Source organism: Parathielavia appendiculata (genome assembly GCF_033297405.1).
Source record: "Parathielavia appendiculata strain CBS 731.68 unplaced genomic scaffold N657scaffold_6, whole genome shotgun sequence".
NCBI classification, from domain to species: domain Eukaryota; kingdom Fungi; phylum Ascomycota; class Sordariomycetes; order Sordariales; family Chaetomiaceae; genus Parathielavia; species Parathielavia appendiculata.
In genome coordinates, this window is record NW_026944225.1 from 861,692 (window position 1) to 879,100 (window position 17,409).

Genomic DNA, 17,409 nt, shown 5'->3' on the forward strand with positions numbered 1-17,409 from the left:
TGCCTACAGGTGACTTAACTGCCTTAACCAAGTTACGTTACAATTGCCGAGTCCCGATGCTTCTGATGCCCCGCACTTGCGCTCTCGGTTCCCTGCCGTGCGTTTCGTGGGGCTGCTTTATCTTATCGGGGTGAGGAAACAATGTGCCTGGTGAGGTGTTGTAGATTGGGCCTTCAAGCTCTTATTTTCGTTGCTTCTTTCCCTTTGTATCGATCCTTATCTTTCTATTTCTCATCTGCCAGGTTCTGGCCTCAGTTCTCTATGGTGGTTCGCCGGGCTATTGATCCCTGGATGACTTCGACCGTTGGGTCCAGTTGCTTTGCCCTCACTGTCAGGAGGATCCCTTCAACCCGTTCACAATGGCATACGGCTTTGTTGACTCGAGGGTTGCAGAGTAGTGTGGGAGACTTGCTGCAGACGTACGCCAACAAACTCTCTAGACACAAGTCGTAAGGTGACGGCGGACAATTCATATACTGCTGAACTTGAAGACCATAGAGATTCGATAGGCATTTACTGTGACGCGTCGGGAGCGCCTTCTGGAGCGCCTGGGTGGTGGCTTTCGTGGAAAATGGGCTGAATAGCAGCCATCCCTAACCCCTATCTATCTACTGGGTCCCGCGTTTTAGCGCGTTGATCGCTCCCACTGGTATTATCGTGGCTCTCATCGATCCTCGTCACCACAGAGCAGCGGGCATAAGAAAACCCAATGCAAATCCTATCTTCACTTCATCAGCCGCCGAAAATTTAAATGAATCAATTTACAGCGTCGGCCCCGCCGCCCTGCCAGGAATCATCTTCAAGATCTTTCCGATGCGGCCGCTGCAAAGCACGATCACAGAGCTCATCGTGCCTTTCAACCTTACAAAACCTGCGTTTCACGAACCACATTCAGACATCAATCACTTTGCCGAATCCGCGATTCGATCTTGTTTTGCATTCGAGGTCGCTTAAATTCTGAGCATGGAGGGTGACGACCAGAGCGATCCGTTTCTCTGGGACGAGGATCGCGTGGTGCAAGAGCTCTGCACCTCACACCGGTCATGGAAAGCACCTCCGGCGAAGCGGCTGCCAGATCCTGCCGCTCTCGAAGCAAGACTTCGTGAATGCGGCGTCGATGGCGAATCGCTTCTAACCTACGGAGACGAGTTCGGCTTCGACCAACTGTGGCGATATTTAGGCGTTAAGAAACTGCCTCACCAACTCTCTTTGAAGGACGCCGTTTCTCAGTTGCGAAGGCACAGCCCAAAGTACAGGGCATGGAAATCTCAACAGCTGGCCAGCAGCCAGCTATGCGACGAAGATGATGGTGGCTCGGCAATCAAATCCGAGTTCCAGAAGCTCACTGGCCTTGAGCATGTCGGTCAAGCCGCCGCTGTCAGTGGCCCGATTCCAGGTGCAAACGACGCCGAGCCCAGCGCAGCCTTGCCGGACTCGACAAAGTCGTGCCCGGGTGTTCTGTCTCCCGCACAGTCACCTTCTGCCGACCGCGACCTGCCTCCTCTTCCCGGCGCATCAGGAACCTTGAGCCCTGACCAGGAGGTTGTGGAAGGGCCTCCAAGCAAAAAGAGACGGATCGCGCCAACAACACTCTCCACTGAACCCACGGATAACGACGCGATCAGAATCATCCCCACAGAAGGCGATGTACCTCTCAAGGGCACAGTGGAAGCCTTGCTGCAGGCCAACAATCAGGCTGGTTTCTTAGGCGCAAGTATTCTGCGGCTTGATGAGCTCACAAATCCTCACACTATCGATCACAAGGATGCTTCTGAACGCGAGTTTGCTTGGATGCAGAGGAAAATTCCCCCGGGGCGTCGCATTCAGGTCTCAGCAGCTATGAAGCGGTTCTTACGATCGACCCGCGTCGACTCATTCCACGGCTCCGGCGCTAACACGGAGGAAGACCAGGCCGACCCGACTTTGCCCTTATTCGGGGACTCAGACGGCGAGAGCATGGACTCCCAAACTTGGCAGGAGTACTTAGAGGAAGAGGAGGAGCGCGCAGCCATGGAAGCGCGCAAGAACGCCACCAAGAACCGGACGCTCAGCAAGGACGAGGTGGCCAGGGTTATCGACAGTGCAATTCAAGACCTGGAGGCTCAGTGGGCAGCAGAAAAGAAGCCCAAATATGACCTCAAGGCCTGGAAGATATGGCAGGATGCCCGCCGCAATCCCAATCGCCTGGCTCTCATCAGCTCGACAACGCGCACGTGGCAGCACCTTCAGAGTCGGATCGCAATTCTAACAAGACACATCATGGATGAGCCGTGGTCAGTTGATGAGGACGTCCACCAGAAAGCTTCAGGCTTCCTGGAAGTGACAGTTTTTGAGAAGAAGTACCAGAGCTGGCTCATCGATGTTCTCCGAAGCCCGAAACAGCCGCCGAAGCCATCAAGACTTCCGTGCCGGACCCCTCGCCAGACGAAACCAACGATTCTCGATGATGACGAGGAGATTTTGACAAGTGACTCGGACGACATGGACGCCTTCATTGAGTATGACGAAGAGGCCGTTCAGCTTGTCCAAGATGAAATGGACATTGTCTCTGAATCAGCCTCGGAACGGACTCCCGCTCCGGCTAGCACCGATCACGATGACTTGGCTATGCACGACAACGGAGACGATGCCAGTCTGCCTTCAGCAATTGCAGCACCTTCTGCCAAGCAAATGGAGTGTGACCCGCCTCTCACGCAGCTCACGCCTCGAAAAATCAAAGCCGAGAAAGCCTTGGCACCACTGACTACCCTCCAGAGTGGTTCTCGGGCTCCCGAGGTCATCGAGATTGATTCGTCCCCTTCACCATTCAACCCACTCAGTCAAGTCCCCTCCCTCCGTGACCTCGAAAGCCTCGAGAAGATTGGGGAAATTGGCGTTGACTACTGGGAAAAGGTTGGGGACGCCGAGCGGCTTGTGGTGGCCGTGCTGTGCGAGTGGTCTCGCGGACAGCGAGACAGGCTCTATGACGCGGTCAAGAACCATGACCACAGCGACCTGTGGACAGAGTATATGGAGCCCGCCCTGCAAAATCCCACATCAGTCACCGTCGACACGGTTGCATTTCTCATCTGCCGTCTGTTCGATGTTTTCGTCAGCAAGACAGCCAAAAGGGCGAACCAGCAAAAGCTGAGGAACAATACATGCCATCGCATGAAGCGTGAAGGTGACCAGTTTGCTAGCTTCTACACCCTTCTCAGGAGAATCATTCCGATCTTTTTGGAAATGCCCCAGACGCCAACTCGAATTGTGCTCAAGGCCCCCAGGAAGGATAGCTCGGCCGCACGAGAGATGGCCGAGATTTCAGAACCTGCACATGACGCCAGCGCCTCAGAGGAGTCCTCATCGGATGGCGCGCCTACAGCGCCGACTAAGAAGCGGCGGAGACGTAAACTACGCGATGAAAACGCAGCAAAAATTCGAATTGACACCAAAAAGATCACTGAAGAGCATGCCCGGCGCGCCGACCAGCTGCGCACAAGGATCCGCGAACAGGGATCGGTGAGCTCGAAACAGTCACGCCTCATCGTCAACGAGACGAAGGAATCTGAGGATCAGGCATTGATCTACATCAACAACCACATCGGCAGCAAAATCAAGGATCACCAAATTGAGGGCGTCCGTTTCATGTGGAACCAGGTGGTCGTCGATTCCAGTGTCCGCCAGGGCTGTCTGCTCGCGCACACCATGGGTCTCGGCAAGACGATGCAAGTTATCACACTCCTGGTGGTCATTGCCGAGTCGTCTGCGTCGCAGGACGAGTCTGTTCGCTCGCAAATTCCCGAGAGTCTGCGGGAATCCAAGACGCTGATCCTATGTCCCCCGAGTCTCGTGGACAACTGGCTTGAAGAGTTAGAGATGTGGGCACCCGGAGGGGTGCTTGGCCCGGTTTGGAGGTTGGATAGCTCAAAGCCGCTCTCGGAGCGTTTTCAGACAATTCGAGATTGGGCATCGTCTGGTGGAGTGCTGGTCGCTGGCTACGCATTGTTCACCAGCCTCGTCTCCGCCGACGACGAAATTGCCAAGCTGCTGATGGAGACACCCAATTTGGTCATTGGCGATGAGGCACATTATATGAAGAATCCGGACTCTCAAAGGCATCAGGCCACAGCGAACTTCCGCACGATGAGCCGCATTGCCATGACCGGGTCGCCTCTGACCAACAACGTCATGGATTACTATTCCATGATCAACTGGGTTGCACCCAACTATCTTGCCGACATCGCCGAGTTCCGACAGAGGTTCTCCAACCCGATCAAGGAGGGTCTCTACGCCGATAGCGACCCATATGAGAAACGGAGGGCCCGGAAGTTGCTGCATGTCCTGAAGGGAACGGTGGACCCCAAGGTGCACCGGAGGGACATTGATGTTCTCTACAACGAGCTTCCAAAGAAGAAAGAGTTCATTCTTACGCTGCCTCTGACTAAGCAGCAGATGCGGCTGTACCGGAGATATCTCGAGTTCGTGACCAGGGAGCAGATCACTGGCAGCGCGAAGGCTTGGAGTCTGGTGGCCAAACTTCGACTTGTTCTGGCCCATCCTTTCATCTTCAAAACCTACGCTGAAGAACAGAAAGAGAAGGCGAAGCGAGGCGGCAACAAGTCCCAGCGCACAGTTTCGGCAGAGGGGCAAAAGCTCGAAGAGATCGACGAGGATGTGTTGCCTCAGGATGCCATTCACGAGCTGCTTGCCACGGTTGCCATCCGCGAGATTGAGAGCTATGATCTCTCCAACAAGATTGTCCTGCTTCTCAAGATTCTGGAGGAATGCCGGAAAGCCCGTGACAAGGTGCTGGTCTTCTCGCAGAGCACGCTCACGCTCGACTACATCGAGAACATCTGCAAGAGGCAGAAATACGTATACCAGCGCCTGGACGGCAACACTCGAATGGCAACACGCCAGAACGCGGTCAAGAAATTCAATACCGACGCCGAGTCAGAGGTCTACTTGATCTCTACTACCGCAGGCGGCCTCGGACTCAACATCTATGGGGCCAACCGAGTGGTCATTTTCGACTTCAGGTACACGCCGGCTGACGAAAAGCAGGCCATTGGTCGGGCATACCGACTCGGGCAAACAAAGCCGGTGTATGTCTACTGGTTGACGATTGGCGGCACCTTCGAGGAGACCATCCACAACCAAGCCGTTTTCAAGACTCAATTGGCGTCTCGGGTGGTGGACAAGAAGAACCCGGACCCATGGTCAAAACGCATGGCCGAATACTTCGCACCGCCCAGATTCATTGATCAGGAAGACCTGGATGGGGCGCGAGGCCAAGATGGGGTTCTCGATGCCCTTCTCGGGAGCGAGGATATTCGTCAGCGCATCCGGAAGATCACGTCGACTGAGACATTTGAGAAGGAAGAGACCTTCGAACTGACGGCAGAGGATCAAAAGGAAGTCGACGAAGACGTTCAGCTTGAACTGCTCCGGTCCCAGAACCCAGAGGAGTTCAAACGTCGGGAGCGCGAAAGGGCATTTCCACCGAGACCCACGTTCGCAATGCCGCCGCCGGCGCCGGGGTTCTATCAACCGCACTCCACGGATGGTGAGTCTCAAGCAGCACCTCAATGCATAGCCAGCCGCAGCAATATGATTGTGAGGATCAAGGTGCCGGAGCATTTGAGGGAGAAACGCAAACCGGAGTCATCAGTTTCTGCCGTGGTTGCCGGGACAGCGTCCGCTCCCTGCGCACCGTTGCCGGCACAGCCAGATGACGACCATTCTCACCAGCAAGTACTGACTCTCACTTCTGATGCAGCGTTAGTCAGCCCTCCCGTCCCATTCGCGCACCAGACGACGAGCGTCACGATCCCAGCAGCTACTCAATCCCCGCCGGTTCAGGGCCAACCAACCATTTCGCAAGCCAGCCCAGCACAGATTCAGAGTCCGAACAACGATGCGATTCCAGGGTTAGCGTTGATTCCAGGGCTCAGCCCGGAAGTTCCACAACCCATACTTGCCACCGGGTCGCATTTTAAGGGAACTCAAACCCCGGCGCCTTCAGCATTACTGAACGTCTCCCCGATCCTGGGCAGCCCGGGCACATCATCTCCCGCAGCCGACGAGGGATTCGAGTTCGACTTTCCGGAGCTGGTGGCCATTCACCGCAAACTAGACCGCCATGTGCGGCACCACCCCGGCGAGTTGGTCAAGAAGGTGGAAGAAGAGTTAAACAGGAACAAGGTCGAGAAGCTTCCGCGGCTGGACAAAATTCAGAACCTGAAGGAGTTCTCTCGCAATCCGAGGTTCGCTGAGGCAATGCTTGCGGGGTATATGGAACCCGCGCAGCTTGCAGCTCTGACGAGGACGGAGATGGAGAAGATATCTGCCGCACTGGATGGCATGGCCAAGGAGGAGTTCAAGCAGCATGTTTGGACAGCCAAGGCCGATCTGAACGTATGCACCACCGACACCAAAGCGCACCAGAAGTCACAGTGAGCCCAGCAAACGACTGACATGATTTGATCGTGATAGCAATTTCGCCCGCAGTTAAATCCAAAGACGAAAACGGCGGGGACGAGCACGGCGGAGTTGAGGGCGGTGAAGGAGAGACGGTTGCTGCGGTTCATCGAATCTGGACCGGAATCAGAGGATGTTGCTGCTCCGCCGCAGGGCCCCGGGCGCGGGTTGAAACCCGGCGATTCAGCCGACTTGCCGCAGTTTATTGACTAACGGAAGCACTTCTGCTTTCACACTTTTTTTCATCGTCGATCTATTATTTGAGATACCCATCGATTGCTTCCTGGGGCTTTGCAAGGCGGCGGTTGGGGGGGCTCATGACAACGGGAGGCATGGGGCTGGCATGGCAGGGCAAGGCAAGGCAGCGCAAAGGAAGAAGCAGCACCTATGGGCAAAGGGAAACCCAGGATGGGCGGAAGGGTGAGCTGCTTTCATCTTCACCCTGGCCAGGTTTTTCTGGGATTTGTTGGACGTGTTGTCTGTTACAAGGGCACGGATCAGAAATCTAGCTTAAGCTAAAGCTTTCTGCCCAATCAGAAATATCATCAGCGGTGATCGAAAGGAAAAACAAGCTCTTCGCGTTTTCGCATACACGTATGCAAAGTGGTCTGACTGGATGCGAGTCCTAGTTGGTGATTGTTCAATGCATTCGCGAAGCCGGTACGGTCATAATATTGTCAGGTCCAAGGTGTAAGAGGCCCGAGAGGTCTCCGATACTGCGGGGTTGAGCCAAGAGTCGCAGCGCAGGAAGTTACCATGACTTGGGTTGTGTGGACCAGAACCAAGCCCTGCAGCCAATAGGACAAGGCGGAATTGGCAGAAGCGTTGAATGGCCAGAATCCCATTGAAGAGGCCAGATACCGAAACTCCGAATCCAGACACGGAAGTGTCCACATGGTGGGCCACCTGCAGGAGATGGCCGCGGAAGAACTGTAAGAAACTTGTAGTCATATTCGTCAACCTCCGGTCGATTTCTCCTTCTTACCTACTCTTGCTCTCCAAAACTCTCAATTCGTCTATTCGCCTCCCGTCCTGCTGTACACGCCATTGCGTTCCCGTTCTTGCGCGCTGTCAGGGCTCTTTCAGTCTCACTTTTCGATTTCCGCCCTTTCAGGCACAAGGATTCTCTTTTTTCTTGCCCCTGTCGCAGAGAGTTGAATTGATTCCTCCCCGCCCCCACCGTCGACGTTTGTTGAGAAACGCTGTGCTGAACGCCAAGGCACACACACAACACCCTGAGACGGGCCATTCGGATCAAATTGAACCTCTCAGGACCACGAGTATGGACTCTGTTCTGCGCCAGTCCAAGGCCATGTGCCCCTTCATGAGGAACGCCACCGCCGCGGGGCTCCGCGCCATGTCGACGGCCACCCCGACTGCCGTCTCGCCCTGCGGCGGCACCATGTCTAAGCTTCAGGTCCTCGCTCGCCGCTGTCCCGTCATGGGAAAGGCCATGGCTATCCAGACGGCGCGCATTGGACAGGCCACCGGTTTCGGCACCGTCGCTGCTAAGGCAAGCATGTCGACTCTCTCTGGCCACGTGAAGACCGGCAAGGCGAAGCTGCACACCAGCCGCTCCCAGGAGGCCCAGGCTGTCGAAACCCCGGTTTTTAGCGGCCGCGAGAAGGGTAAGTTGCGGTAGTTCTGTGGTGATATGCTGCGCGGGAAGGACCCCAGACAGACCAAGAGCCTTCTGCTGACAATGTCTCTGCTCGCAGCCCAGCTGCCTCCCCGCCTTCCGACCAAGCAGCATGTTAGCGCCAGCCCTGCGACTGCCACGCGCTCCGGCGCTCCGGACTCGCACTCGGCCAAGTTCGACTATGAAGGCTTCTACAACCGCGAGCTGGAGAAGAAACATAAGGACAAGTCGTACCGCTACTTCAACAACATCAATCGTCTGGCCAAGGAGTTTCCCCGCGCTCATATGGCCAGCAAGGAAGAGAAGGTCACGGTCTGGTGCGCGAACGACTACCTGGGCATGGGCCGGAACCCATATGTCCTAAAGGCGATGCATGAGACGCTTGACGAATACGGTGCCGGCGCTGGTGGCACGCGCAATATCTCGGGCCATAACAAGCACGCGGTGGAGCTGGAACAGACAATTGCCAAGCTTCATGCGAAGGAGGCGGCGTTGGTCTTCAGCTCGTGCTATGTGGCCAACGACGCCACTCTGGCGACACTCGGCAGCAAGATGCCCGACTGCGTCATTTTGTCGGACAGCCTGAACCATGCATCCATGATCCAGGGTATCCGCCACTCGGGCGCGAAGAAGATTATCTTCAAGCACAACGATGTACAGGATCTGGAGGGGAAGCTGGCGTCACTGCCGCTTCATGTCCCCAAGATCATCGCTTTCGAGTCGGTCTACAGCATGTGCGGATCAATTGGCCCTATCGAGGAGATTTGCGATCTCGCCGAGAAGTACGGCGCCATTACATTCCTCGACGAGGTCCATGCCGTCGGTATGTACGGCCCGCATGGCGCGGGCGTGGCAGAGCATCTCGATTATGAGGCGCATGCTGCCGGGCGACCCCGCGGCACCATCATGGACCGCATTGACATCATCACTGGAACACTGGGCAAGGCCTATGGTTGTGTGGGCGGCTACATCGCCGGCAGCGCCAAACTGGTCGATACGGTGCGCTCGCTAGCGCCAGGCTTCATCTTCACCACGTCTTTGCCGCCTGCCGTGATGGCTGGCGCCCGCACCGCCATTGAATACCAAATGGAATACCAGGGCGACCGCCGGCTGCAGCAGCTGCATACGCGCGCGGTCAAGGAAGCGCTCCAGGAGCGCGACATTCCCGTGATCCCCAACCCGAGCCACATCATTCCCATCCTGGTTGGCAACGCCGAAATCGCCAAGCAAGCAAGCGACAAGCTTCTTCAGGACTACGGGATCTATGTGCAAAGCATCAACTATCCGACGGTTCCAGTGGGCCAGGAGCGCTTGCGCATCACTCCCACGCCGGGTCACACCAAGAAATACCGGGACGAATTGGTCAACGCGATCGAGAGCATCTGGACCGAGTTGGGCATTAAGCGCACCAGCGAATGGGCCGCCGAGGGTGGCTTCATTGGCGTCGGTGCACCGGATGCCGCGCCCGACGAGCCGCTTTGGACGGACGAGCAGCTTGGCATTGCCGAGGCGGCGCGCATGCTGCTGCAGGCTGCTGAGGCCGAGCAGCAGCAGCAGCAGCAGCAGCAGCCGCCGCCCAAGGGTTCCTCTCCTGGCCCGCTGACGGGTGGACTGACGGAGAGACTCTTGGAGCGGGAGATGAAGGGCTTGCAGCAGAGCGCTAGTGTCGCTGCTTGAATAGGCTTCCCATCTTGTGTTGCCTGTGGTCTGTCCATGACCGCCCTCTCCTTTCGATTCTCTTACCCGCTCGGTCTGTCCGTGCGGGTGCCGTTGCTGCTCAATCAACTTTGTGGAGCTCACCTGACCCGTCTGTCTTGTTTGTTTCTCCTTATATGTCGATATGCACTCTAAGACCAGAAGACGTCAAATACGTTCCTTGGAGCGGAAACGAGCAGCGAGTTAGTCGGCCTATTGCGCACTGAAGCGTTTGTGGTTTTGGGACTGGACACATGCTGTGTCACGCTGTCACGTCTTGTGAGGAAAGCAGTGCTCAAAGTGTGAATATGCTTCTTGGAGATACAACTCTTTGAAAACAAAGAAGTTCAGAATATTATTGGTTGGCCTCCTATGTTGAGGTCAACTTGCCATACCTCCGTCTTGTTTCATGCTGATTAGAGTGCCGTGCTGAATCTCATGTTTCTGAGTCCTCCAGAGTGGTCCTGTGAGCACGCTTATTATTACCCCATGTTCTGAAGAGGATTTCCAGATTCCAAGGGCTCAAAGTTCCTTTTGACGTTAATTAACTCTAATCTATCTATCCAATCACACACCCATCTTCCACAGCATACCCCACAGGAACGGAGCCGGAGACACTTGATCACTCCGACGGAGCAGGAGTTGGAGCGGTGAGACTCTCCGTCCCATCCATATCAGGCATGCAACTTGCAAAAACCGCGTGTAAAGTCGCCGCCGCAACAGGGCGGTGCTTGGACGACGACGACGCGTCCCGGTCGCATTATGTGCCGCTTCTTTCTTCTCGAACAGGGCCAAGGACAAGAAGATGGCATGTAGAGCATGGTGATTTCGTCAGCAGCATGACGACGACGACGACAATTTGTTGTTGATCTCCGCCCGTTTGAAAGGGGATGTGGTTGGGCTATTGTCTTCCGTTGTTGCTGTGCCGGTCTACCACAAGTCCAAGTCGGATTTACTACCTTAGATCCTCGCCTACGTAGTAGGTGGGAGACAGATGCAGTTGGCCACTTTTTTTACTTCTATGTTGCTGTCGCCTAACAGGTTCTCTAAAGCGAACTTGTTCTGTGGTGTGTCTTCACTCCCGAGACGAAGAAGGAATTCCGTCTCGAATCGCCCGCCTCCGCTCTGGCTCATTCTTTTGGCTCTGACCGGCTTAGGCAACTCGACCGATCCGTCAGCGTGGTACGGTGTAGTGTGGGGGGAGTTGTGGCGACATGGAGACTGCTATGGCAGCTCCCGTTGCAAGCAAGGTCACAAAGGGGCCGAGGGCTTGTGCCACTTGTGCAAAGGCGAAGAGCAGGTGTATAGCTGGGCCGAAAGGGCAGGACAAATGTGAGAGGTATGTTTTCAAGTTTGGTCTCTACTGTTTCATCAATCTCTCTATCCCTTCCTCCCGGGGGCTGATGTGTACTTGTACATTTTGAACAGTACAATGGCTGGGGCAAGTCCCCGACCCATGGGGAAACTCAAACAAAGGGTGCTTTGAGCTGTGACCCCGTTGGATGTCCACGTCCGGTTGGCTCAGGCTACCGCATGCCGAACTTACCAAACCTGGCTCCCTACTGCCTCGACCCAATTACCCTGCCTGGCCTTGGCCACTGTCTCGAGGAAACAGCGCTGACACATTCTAAAGATGCCACCGGCTCCAGAAGCCATGCTCTTCACAAACCCCAGCGCCCGCACGCAAGCGCAAGGAGCCCAAACCCACCCGGGTAGCAGAGCTTGAGCGACGTCTGGAGGACCTGACAGCCCGCATCGAGTCGGTCCAGCGACTGGGTCAGACGGAGCCGAGCCCGCCCAACTCGGATCATTATGTGCCGCCCTCTGGAGGAGCGCCCGCAGATATCGAGGACCCGCTGCCGCCGCCAGGGAACTTGTTGTCCGAATCCCGTGGACCGACACCCACTTACAGCCGGGACAGATGGGACCCGTTCGGGCACCTATTCCCGGACCGGTCCATCTTTGAGACCCGGCCCGACCACCAGCAACCCACAAGCAGCAGCAATGCTGCATCGGTGGGCCAAAACGCCTCCCCTCCAGTACCCCCAATCGAAATATCGACGCAGCCGACAGCCTCATCCCCCTACCAGCAGCCAGTTTCGCGCCCCTCTCAGCATCAAGTAGGTTGCCCATGGCCTCAGGGAGACGAAGCCGAGGCGTTCCTCCGGGTATACCGGGAGAAGATGGCTCATTTATTCCCCTTTGTCGTCGTGCCGCCAGACCTGTCGCCGGCTCATATGCGGGAACAACGGCCCTTTTTGTGGAAAGCCATCATGATGGAGGCATGCGTGTACGAGGGGGCGCGACAGGTTGCGTTGGGGAACGAGTTGCTGAAGGAAGTCTCCGAGGCGGCGCTGGTGAGGCCGGAGAAGAATATTGATCTTTTGCATGGGTTGCAGCTGTTGATTGCTTGGTTCGTAGCTCCCAGGCGTCCCGAGGCTGGATGCATGCTGACCGTTACTTTTTGGGGGTGTGGGTTAGGTACCATTATAACCTCGACAACTTCCAGATGGTCAACCTTTTGTTTCTGGCCAGGTCAATCACGCTCAGCCTGGGGTCTGCCGAGGTTAAGGGCTTCCCAGGTGATGGAAGGTACAGCTCCGAGTTGCTCGAGCTGATGCGCGCGTTCGCTGGGACGTATTATCTCGTAACCATGTGAGTGCCGTTTCCTAACACCATTGAGCGGAACCTGATCTGGTGAGATGCAGCACGTTCACAACAAACAAGCGGCCTGACGCCCTCATGAACAACATGAACACATCGTACTTGGCGACGTGCTGTCAAGCCCTTCACAGCCAGATGGAGTACCCCACAGACGAGCTCGCCGTTCATCTTGTCCGTACGCAGCAGCTGTCACAGAGCATCTTGCAGGCATTTTCCAGGCGCAAGGCCGTCTCTGATGAAAACCAGCCATCGCCGAGGGCCCTCATTCCGCACTTAATGGATCGTATTCAAGGATTCGCCGCCTCCCTGCCGCCGCATATCCGGGCGGACCGTAAGCGTTCCTCTGTCTGAACCAGGCTCCAGCTCCGGCTAACACCTCCTGACAACAGCTTCTTTAGCAGGCCACCTCCACGTCGCCGAAATCCTCGTGTACGAGAACAGCCTGGAGGAGCTCTCTCAGTGCCCCTTCGAGAAGCCATCTCGTGGACGAGATCGGACGACAGTTCTCGCCGCCTCGGTTGATGAGGCGGACCCGAAGCGGCTCGAACTTTTGTGGCAGTGTGCGCGTGTCGTGACCACATTCATGAAGAATCGCTTCTCGGAAGAGATTGGCGACTATCCCCGCTTCGTCTGCGTGTCGTCGTTTGACTTGACGTATGTGTTCCTGACAATGCTGCGGTTGGTGACGTTACAAGTTCCTGGGTGGGACTTGGCAGTGGTCGCAAAGGAGTTGCCCTTCAACGGTAGGCAGCCGTCCCGCGAAGTTCGTAGGAGGTCCGTGAAAGCTGATATCATGCGTGCGTGTTCAGACTTTACGACGTGGTTAATACATCGCATGGAGTACACGGTAGAGCGACGGAAGCGGAAGAGCAAGCCGAGTGTCGCGAGCGACGCAGATGTCCCGATGCAGATGAATGAGACATCCACTACGGAGGTGCTAGTAGGGTGGCAGGAAGACGACTTCGGTGATCCCTATCTCAAGCTCACGCGCAAGCTCCGCAACGTTCGAGACAGTCTCAATGTAAGTTACTCACTCCCCTCCGGAGAAGGAAGAATCGGCCAGCTTACTGAGAGCATTGCCAACAGCTCATTGGGTTCGACAACGACTACGCAACTTCTCAGGTCGCGCGAGTTTGCAATCCTGCACCCATGACTGTGGCCGACGCGACCCAAGACTTGATGCAAGACCTGGGTGCTGGTCTGTGGCAGGACGTAACGGGTGGGCCGCCCGATTGGGATTCGTTTTTCGTAGGCAAAACGGTCGACTGGTCTGCCGTCTTGAACAATTACAGCATGGCAACCGAATCAGGATATATGGCATAGAGAATAGCAAGGGATTGGGCTCTACGGGGAGATCGGACGTTGTTGGCCGTCGTTTATGTTGCGGTAGGTGTATCCGTACAAAACGGGGGCGGCCCTAAATCGCGGCGAGTTCTCCCAGTCTCCAAGTGCTCGGATTTTCAATGAACTGCTAAGGTGCAGACAGAACGTGTCAATTTCCTGTTCGTCCTGCTTCCTCACAGGCGCCTTGCCTTGGGCTGTCTCAGGTTTGGATGTTCCGGGCAACTGCGTGCTCGAACCGATGTCCTTGGACTGACCGTTCTGTTAACCGCGATAGTCGAGAGGATGATTTTTACATACATTATCTTGACCTGCAATAATAGACTCAACGGAGCGGTACTTGCGACGAGCATCCTGCAAGTTAATTCGCCCGCTTCCAGTTTTGGCGAGCACATCTGAGAAATGGATGGGATAAAGGAAGGGTCAAGTCGGAACGGCCGATGTTCGGCGGCGATGACCGCTGGAAATCAGTGGGCCGAGCAACGAAGCAAGCGGCTTCCAATTTCTTGCTATCTGGTCAATGGATTTCAGGAAGGGCGAATTACCTAGCCAGAGTACCCGTTCATCGGCGATTCTTGTGCATCATGTAGGCTTCGAGCCTTTGCAGAGCAGAACCAGACCGAGTTGCACAATTCCAACCGTAGAGTCCATCTGAGCTACGTGAGATGAGTTTCCCTGGCAGTTCCACCCATACTGGCAGCATGTGGGGTGACTCGACGTCTGCAAGTAGTGAGTAGTATTCCCCCACATGGTCATCGAAAAAAAATCCCTTTGAAGACCCCCTCCTTCGCAATCATTCATCGCTGAGGCCTCAAGTACCGAGACACAAACCAGCTAGGATTCGTAGGAGCAGGGCTAGCAAGATGTCCAGCTACGACAAGTATCAGGCGAGTTCGACCTCCCACTTGTCTGTTTCGAGCCAAGAATGTACTCGTGTCTTGGGGGATTCCTCGGGCAAATCCTTAGCCACACACATGTCCCCAGCGGCAGTTGTAAACACCACAGATCGCTGACCGTGACTCAGACTCCCCTCAGCACGAGATATGCCTCGCAGGAGATGATGACCATCTTCTCGGCCCGCGAGCGTGCTAGCACCTGGCGCCAGCTCTGGGTTTGGCTCGCCGAGGCTGAGAAGGAGCTGGGTCTCCCTATCCCAGACGAGGCCCTCGACCAGATGCGTGCCAACGTGGTCGTCTCCGACAAGGCGTTTTCTGTCGCCCGGGACTACGAGTCCAAGTTCCGTGTATGCTATCTTTTTCCCGTCCGCCGGAAGAGACAGACCGTACTGACGGTGGGCTATAGCATGATGTCATGGCTCACGTTCATGCCTACGGCGAGGTATGAGGACAGACTTATCCTGGGCAACCAATCTCACCTAGTGCAGATGAGGGCTCTGCTATGGTTAGCTGGGCTGCAGTGACTGACTAGACCACACCCAGGACGCTCCCGCTGCCGCTGGCCATATCCACCTTGGTGTAAGTGAACCTTCCGGTTACGGATACAAGCCGTCAGGTCCACCGCAAATACCCTTGTTGCGAACATTTGAACTGCTTCTAAATTCTCACAGGCTACTAGCTGTTATGGTGAGTGCTGCGCCGCTCCATCACAGTACTGCCCATCCTTCGCCCTCTGTGATCATTGACTCGGCATGCAGTCACCGACAATGCCGACCTGATCTTCCAACAACGTGCTCTGGACCTCATCCTCCCCAAGCTTGCCAAGGTCATCAAGAACCTCCAGGAGTTTGCGCTTAAGTACAAGGATATGCCCACCCTGGGCTTCACCCACTACCAGCCAGTACGCAGCAATCCTCATTCCGAGCTCGTTTACTCTTGCTAACGCCCACTAAAAAGGCCCAACTCATCACTGTTGGTACGGATTTCCTCCCTTTCTACTTCATGTTCTGCGAGCATGGGGTATTGACTCGATCACAGGCAAGCGCGCGGCGCAGTGGATCCAGGAGCTTATGATGGACCTGGAGGACATTGAGACTGTCCGCAAGAGGCTCCAGTTCCGAGGCGCCCAGGGCACCACTGGCTCCCAAGCAACTTTCCTCGAGCTCTTCAACGGAGACGCCGGCAAGATTGTGCAGCTGAATGAGGTGAAAAGCAACCATTGCCGTCCCGTATTTTCCGTCTACTCACACTTCCCCAGATCCTCTGCAAGAAGGCTGGGTTCCCTTCAACCTACGCCATATCCACCCAGACGTACACAAGGAAGGTTGATCTCCGGGTGGCCAACGCTGTGTGCGCCCTCGGTGCGACTGCCGAGCGCATTTGCTCCGATATCCGTCACCTGGCCAACCTCAAGGAGATGGAGGAGCCCTTTGAGAAGAGCCAGATTGTGAGACTCTCCGGTCATTTGAGAAGAAACAATTTGACTGACTTTGTCTCAGGGCAGCTCAGCCATGGCCTACAAGGTAAGACTTCTTGTGAGATCCCCAGGGAAGGTATAGCGCTAACGGTGTGCAGCGGAACCCCATGCGGTCTGAACGCATCACAGCCCTTGGTCGCAAGCTCGCCCGCCTGCCCGCCAACTTCACCGCCACTTTCGAAACCCAGTGGTTCGAGAGGACGTGAGTGCTCTCTGAATGACTCTTTCCGTGTACCATGCTGACCCCGTGGCAGGCTGGACGACAGTGAGTTGTTCCCCGTTGAACCCCAAACCTCGCCCCTTTTTAGATTTGTTTACTCTTTTTATGGCCGTCGATTGTTCTGGTGCTGACCCCTACAGGTGCTATTCGCCGGATGGATATCCCTGAAATGGTTAGTCTCTGTACTTCACCTTTGTGATTCATTATGCTGATTTCTATTAGTTCCTCCTGGCCGACTCCATCCTTCTGGCACTGGACAACGTGACCAACGGCCTTGTCATCTACCCCAACGTGATCCGGTCTCGCATTGACCAGGAGCTCCCGTTCAGTACGTGATCGCTGCACTCAATGACACCGCTGGTTGCTGACACACAGGTTCTACCAGTGGCAACCGAATCCATCCTGATGAAGCTGGCTGCCCACGGCGTGTCTCGCCAAGACGCCCACGAGGAGATCCGGGTCCTTGTATGGAAGAAGTATCTCTATTGGAGGTTAAGTAGATTGCTAATGTGCTGCAGTCTCACCAAGCCAGCGATGTTGTGAAACAACAAGGTGGTCGCAACGACCTCCTGGAACGCATCAAGAAACATGAGTTCTTCAAGGTAAGTCTCCATAGCCATTCAAGAAGCGAATTGTGGGCAGGGAGGCTGACTGACTCGTTTTCCGCAGCCCGTTTGGGATGATATTGATAGCCTGGTCGACCCCAAGCTGTTCATCGGCAACTGCGCCAAGATTGTCGAGGACTATTGCAACGGAGAGGTGGCTGCGAAGCTGGCCAAGTACAAGGAGGCACTTGACGAGGCCTCGACGGCCCAGCTCTCAATCTGATTGACTTAAGTGCCATACTAGGTTTCACATTGGGAGGGAAAGGTATCCATCATCATGTAGGTTGGCAAAAAGGGGCACGTAGACGCATCTCAACCCTGACCCCAGAGATGTGGGACTTACTGCGATGGTCTAATAGAATTTGCAATACTCCGTACTGTAACGTCGAACAAGAAAATGCTTTCTTTTTGCC

The 17,409-nt window shown here is 55.5% G+C and overlaps 4 protein-coding genes across 4 annotated transcripts; all 4 read left to right on the forward strand.

Annotated features, from left to right (window-relative positions):
- Positions 1-963: 963 nt before the first annotated feature.
- N657DRAFT_572806 (uncharacterized protein) lies at positions 964-6,438 on the forward strand (the record flags this gene model as incomplete). The annotated part of the gene is made up of 1 exon (XM_062788909.1): positions 964-6,438. One exon carries the CDS (start codon positions 964-966, stop codon positions 6,436-6,438), a length of 5,475 nt encoding a protein of 1,824 aa, XP_062647538.1.
- A 1,043-nt stretch (positions 6,439-7,481) lies between these two features.
- Positions 7,482-9,761, forward strand: N657DRAFT_690444 (tetrapyrrole biosynthesis, 5-aminolevulinic acid synthase; the record flags this gene model as incomplete). Its single annotated transcript, XM_062797049.1, has 2 exons — positions 7,482-8,087; positions 8,178-9,761. Coding segments are annotated over exons 1-2 (1,929 nt in total), but the record flags the coding sequence as incomplete, so codon positions are not given.
- Positions 9,762-11,019: 1,258 nt separating this feature from the next.
- Positions 11,020-13,780, forward strand: N657DRAFT_573578 (uncharacterized protein; the record flags this gene model as incomplete). Its single annotated transcript, XM_062788980.1, has 8 exons — positions 11,020-11,132; positions 11,427-12,206; positions 12,275-12,448; positions 12,502-12,788; positions 12,847-13,200; positions 13,267-13,355; positions 13,392-13,478; positions 13,544-13,780. 8 exons carry the CDS (start codon positions 11,020-11,022, stop codon positions 13,778-13,780), a joined length of 2,121 nt encoding a protein of 706 aa, XP_062647540.1.
- Positions 13,781-14,723: 943 nt separating this feature from the next.
- N657DRAFT_573233 (Adenylosuccinate lyase) lies at positions 14,724-17,219 on the forward strand (the record flags this gene model as incomplete). The annotated part of the gene is made up of 16 exons (XM_062788950.1): positions 14,724-15,041; positions 15,101-15,136; positions 15,238-15,273; positions 15,366-15,381; positions 15,453-15,595; positions 15,652-15,670; positions 15,733-15,899; positions 15,953-16,141; positions 16,194-16,217; positions 16,270-16,373; positions 16,426-16,436; positions 16,532-16,563; positions 16,614-16,719; positions 16,777-16,856; positions 16,910-16,993; positions 17,061-17,219. The coding sequence occupies 16 exons, from the start codon at positions 14,724-14,726 to the stop codon at positions 17,217-17,219; spliced, it is 1,524 nt and encodes a 507-aa protein (XP_062647541.1).
- Between the last annotated feature and the right edge of the window lie 190 nt (positions 17,220-17,409).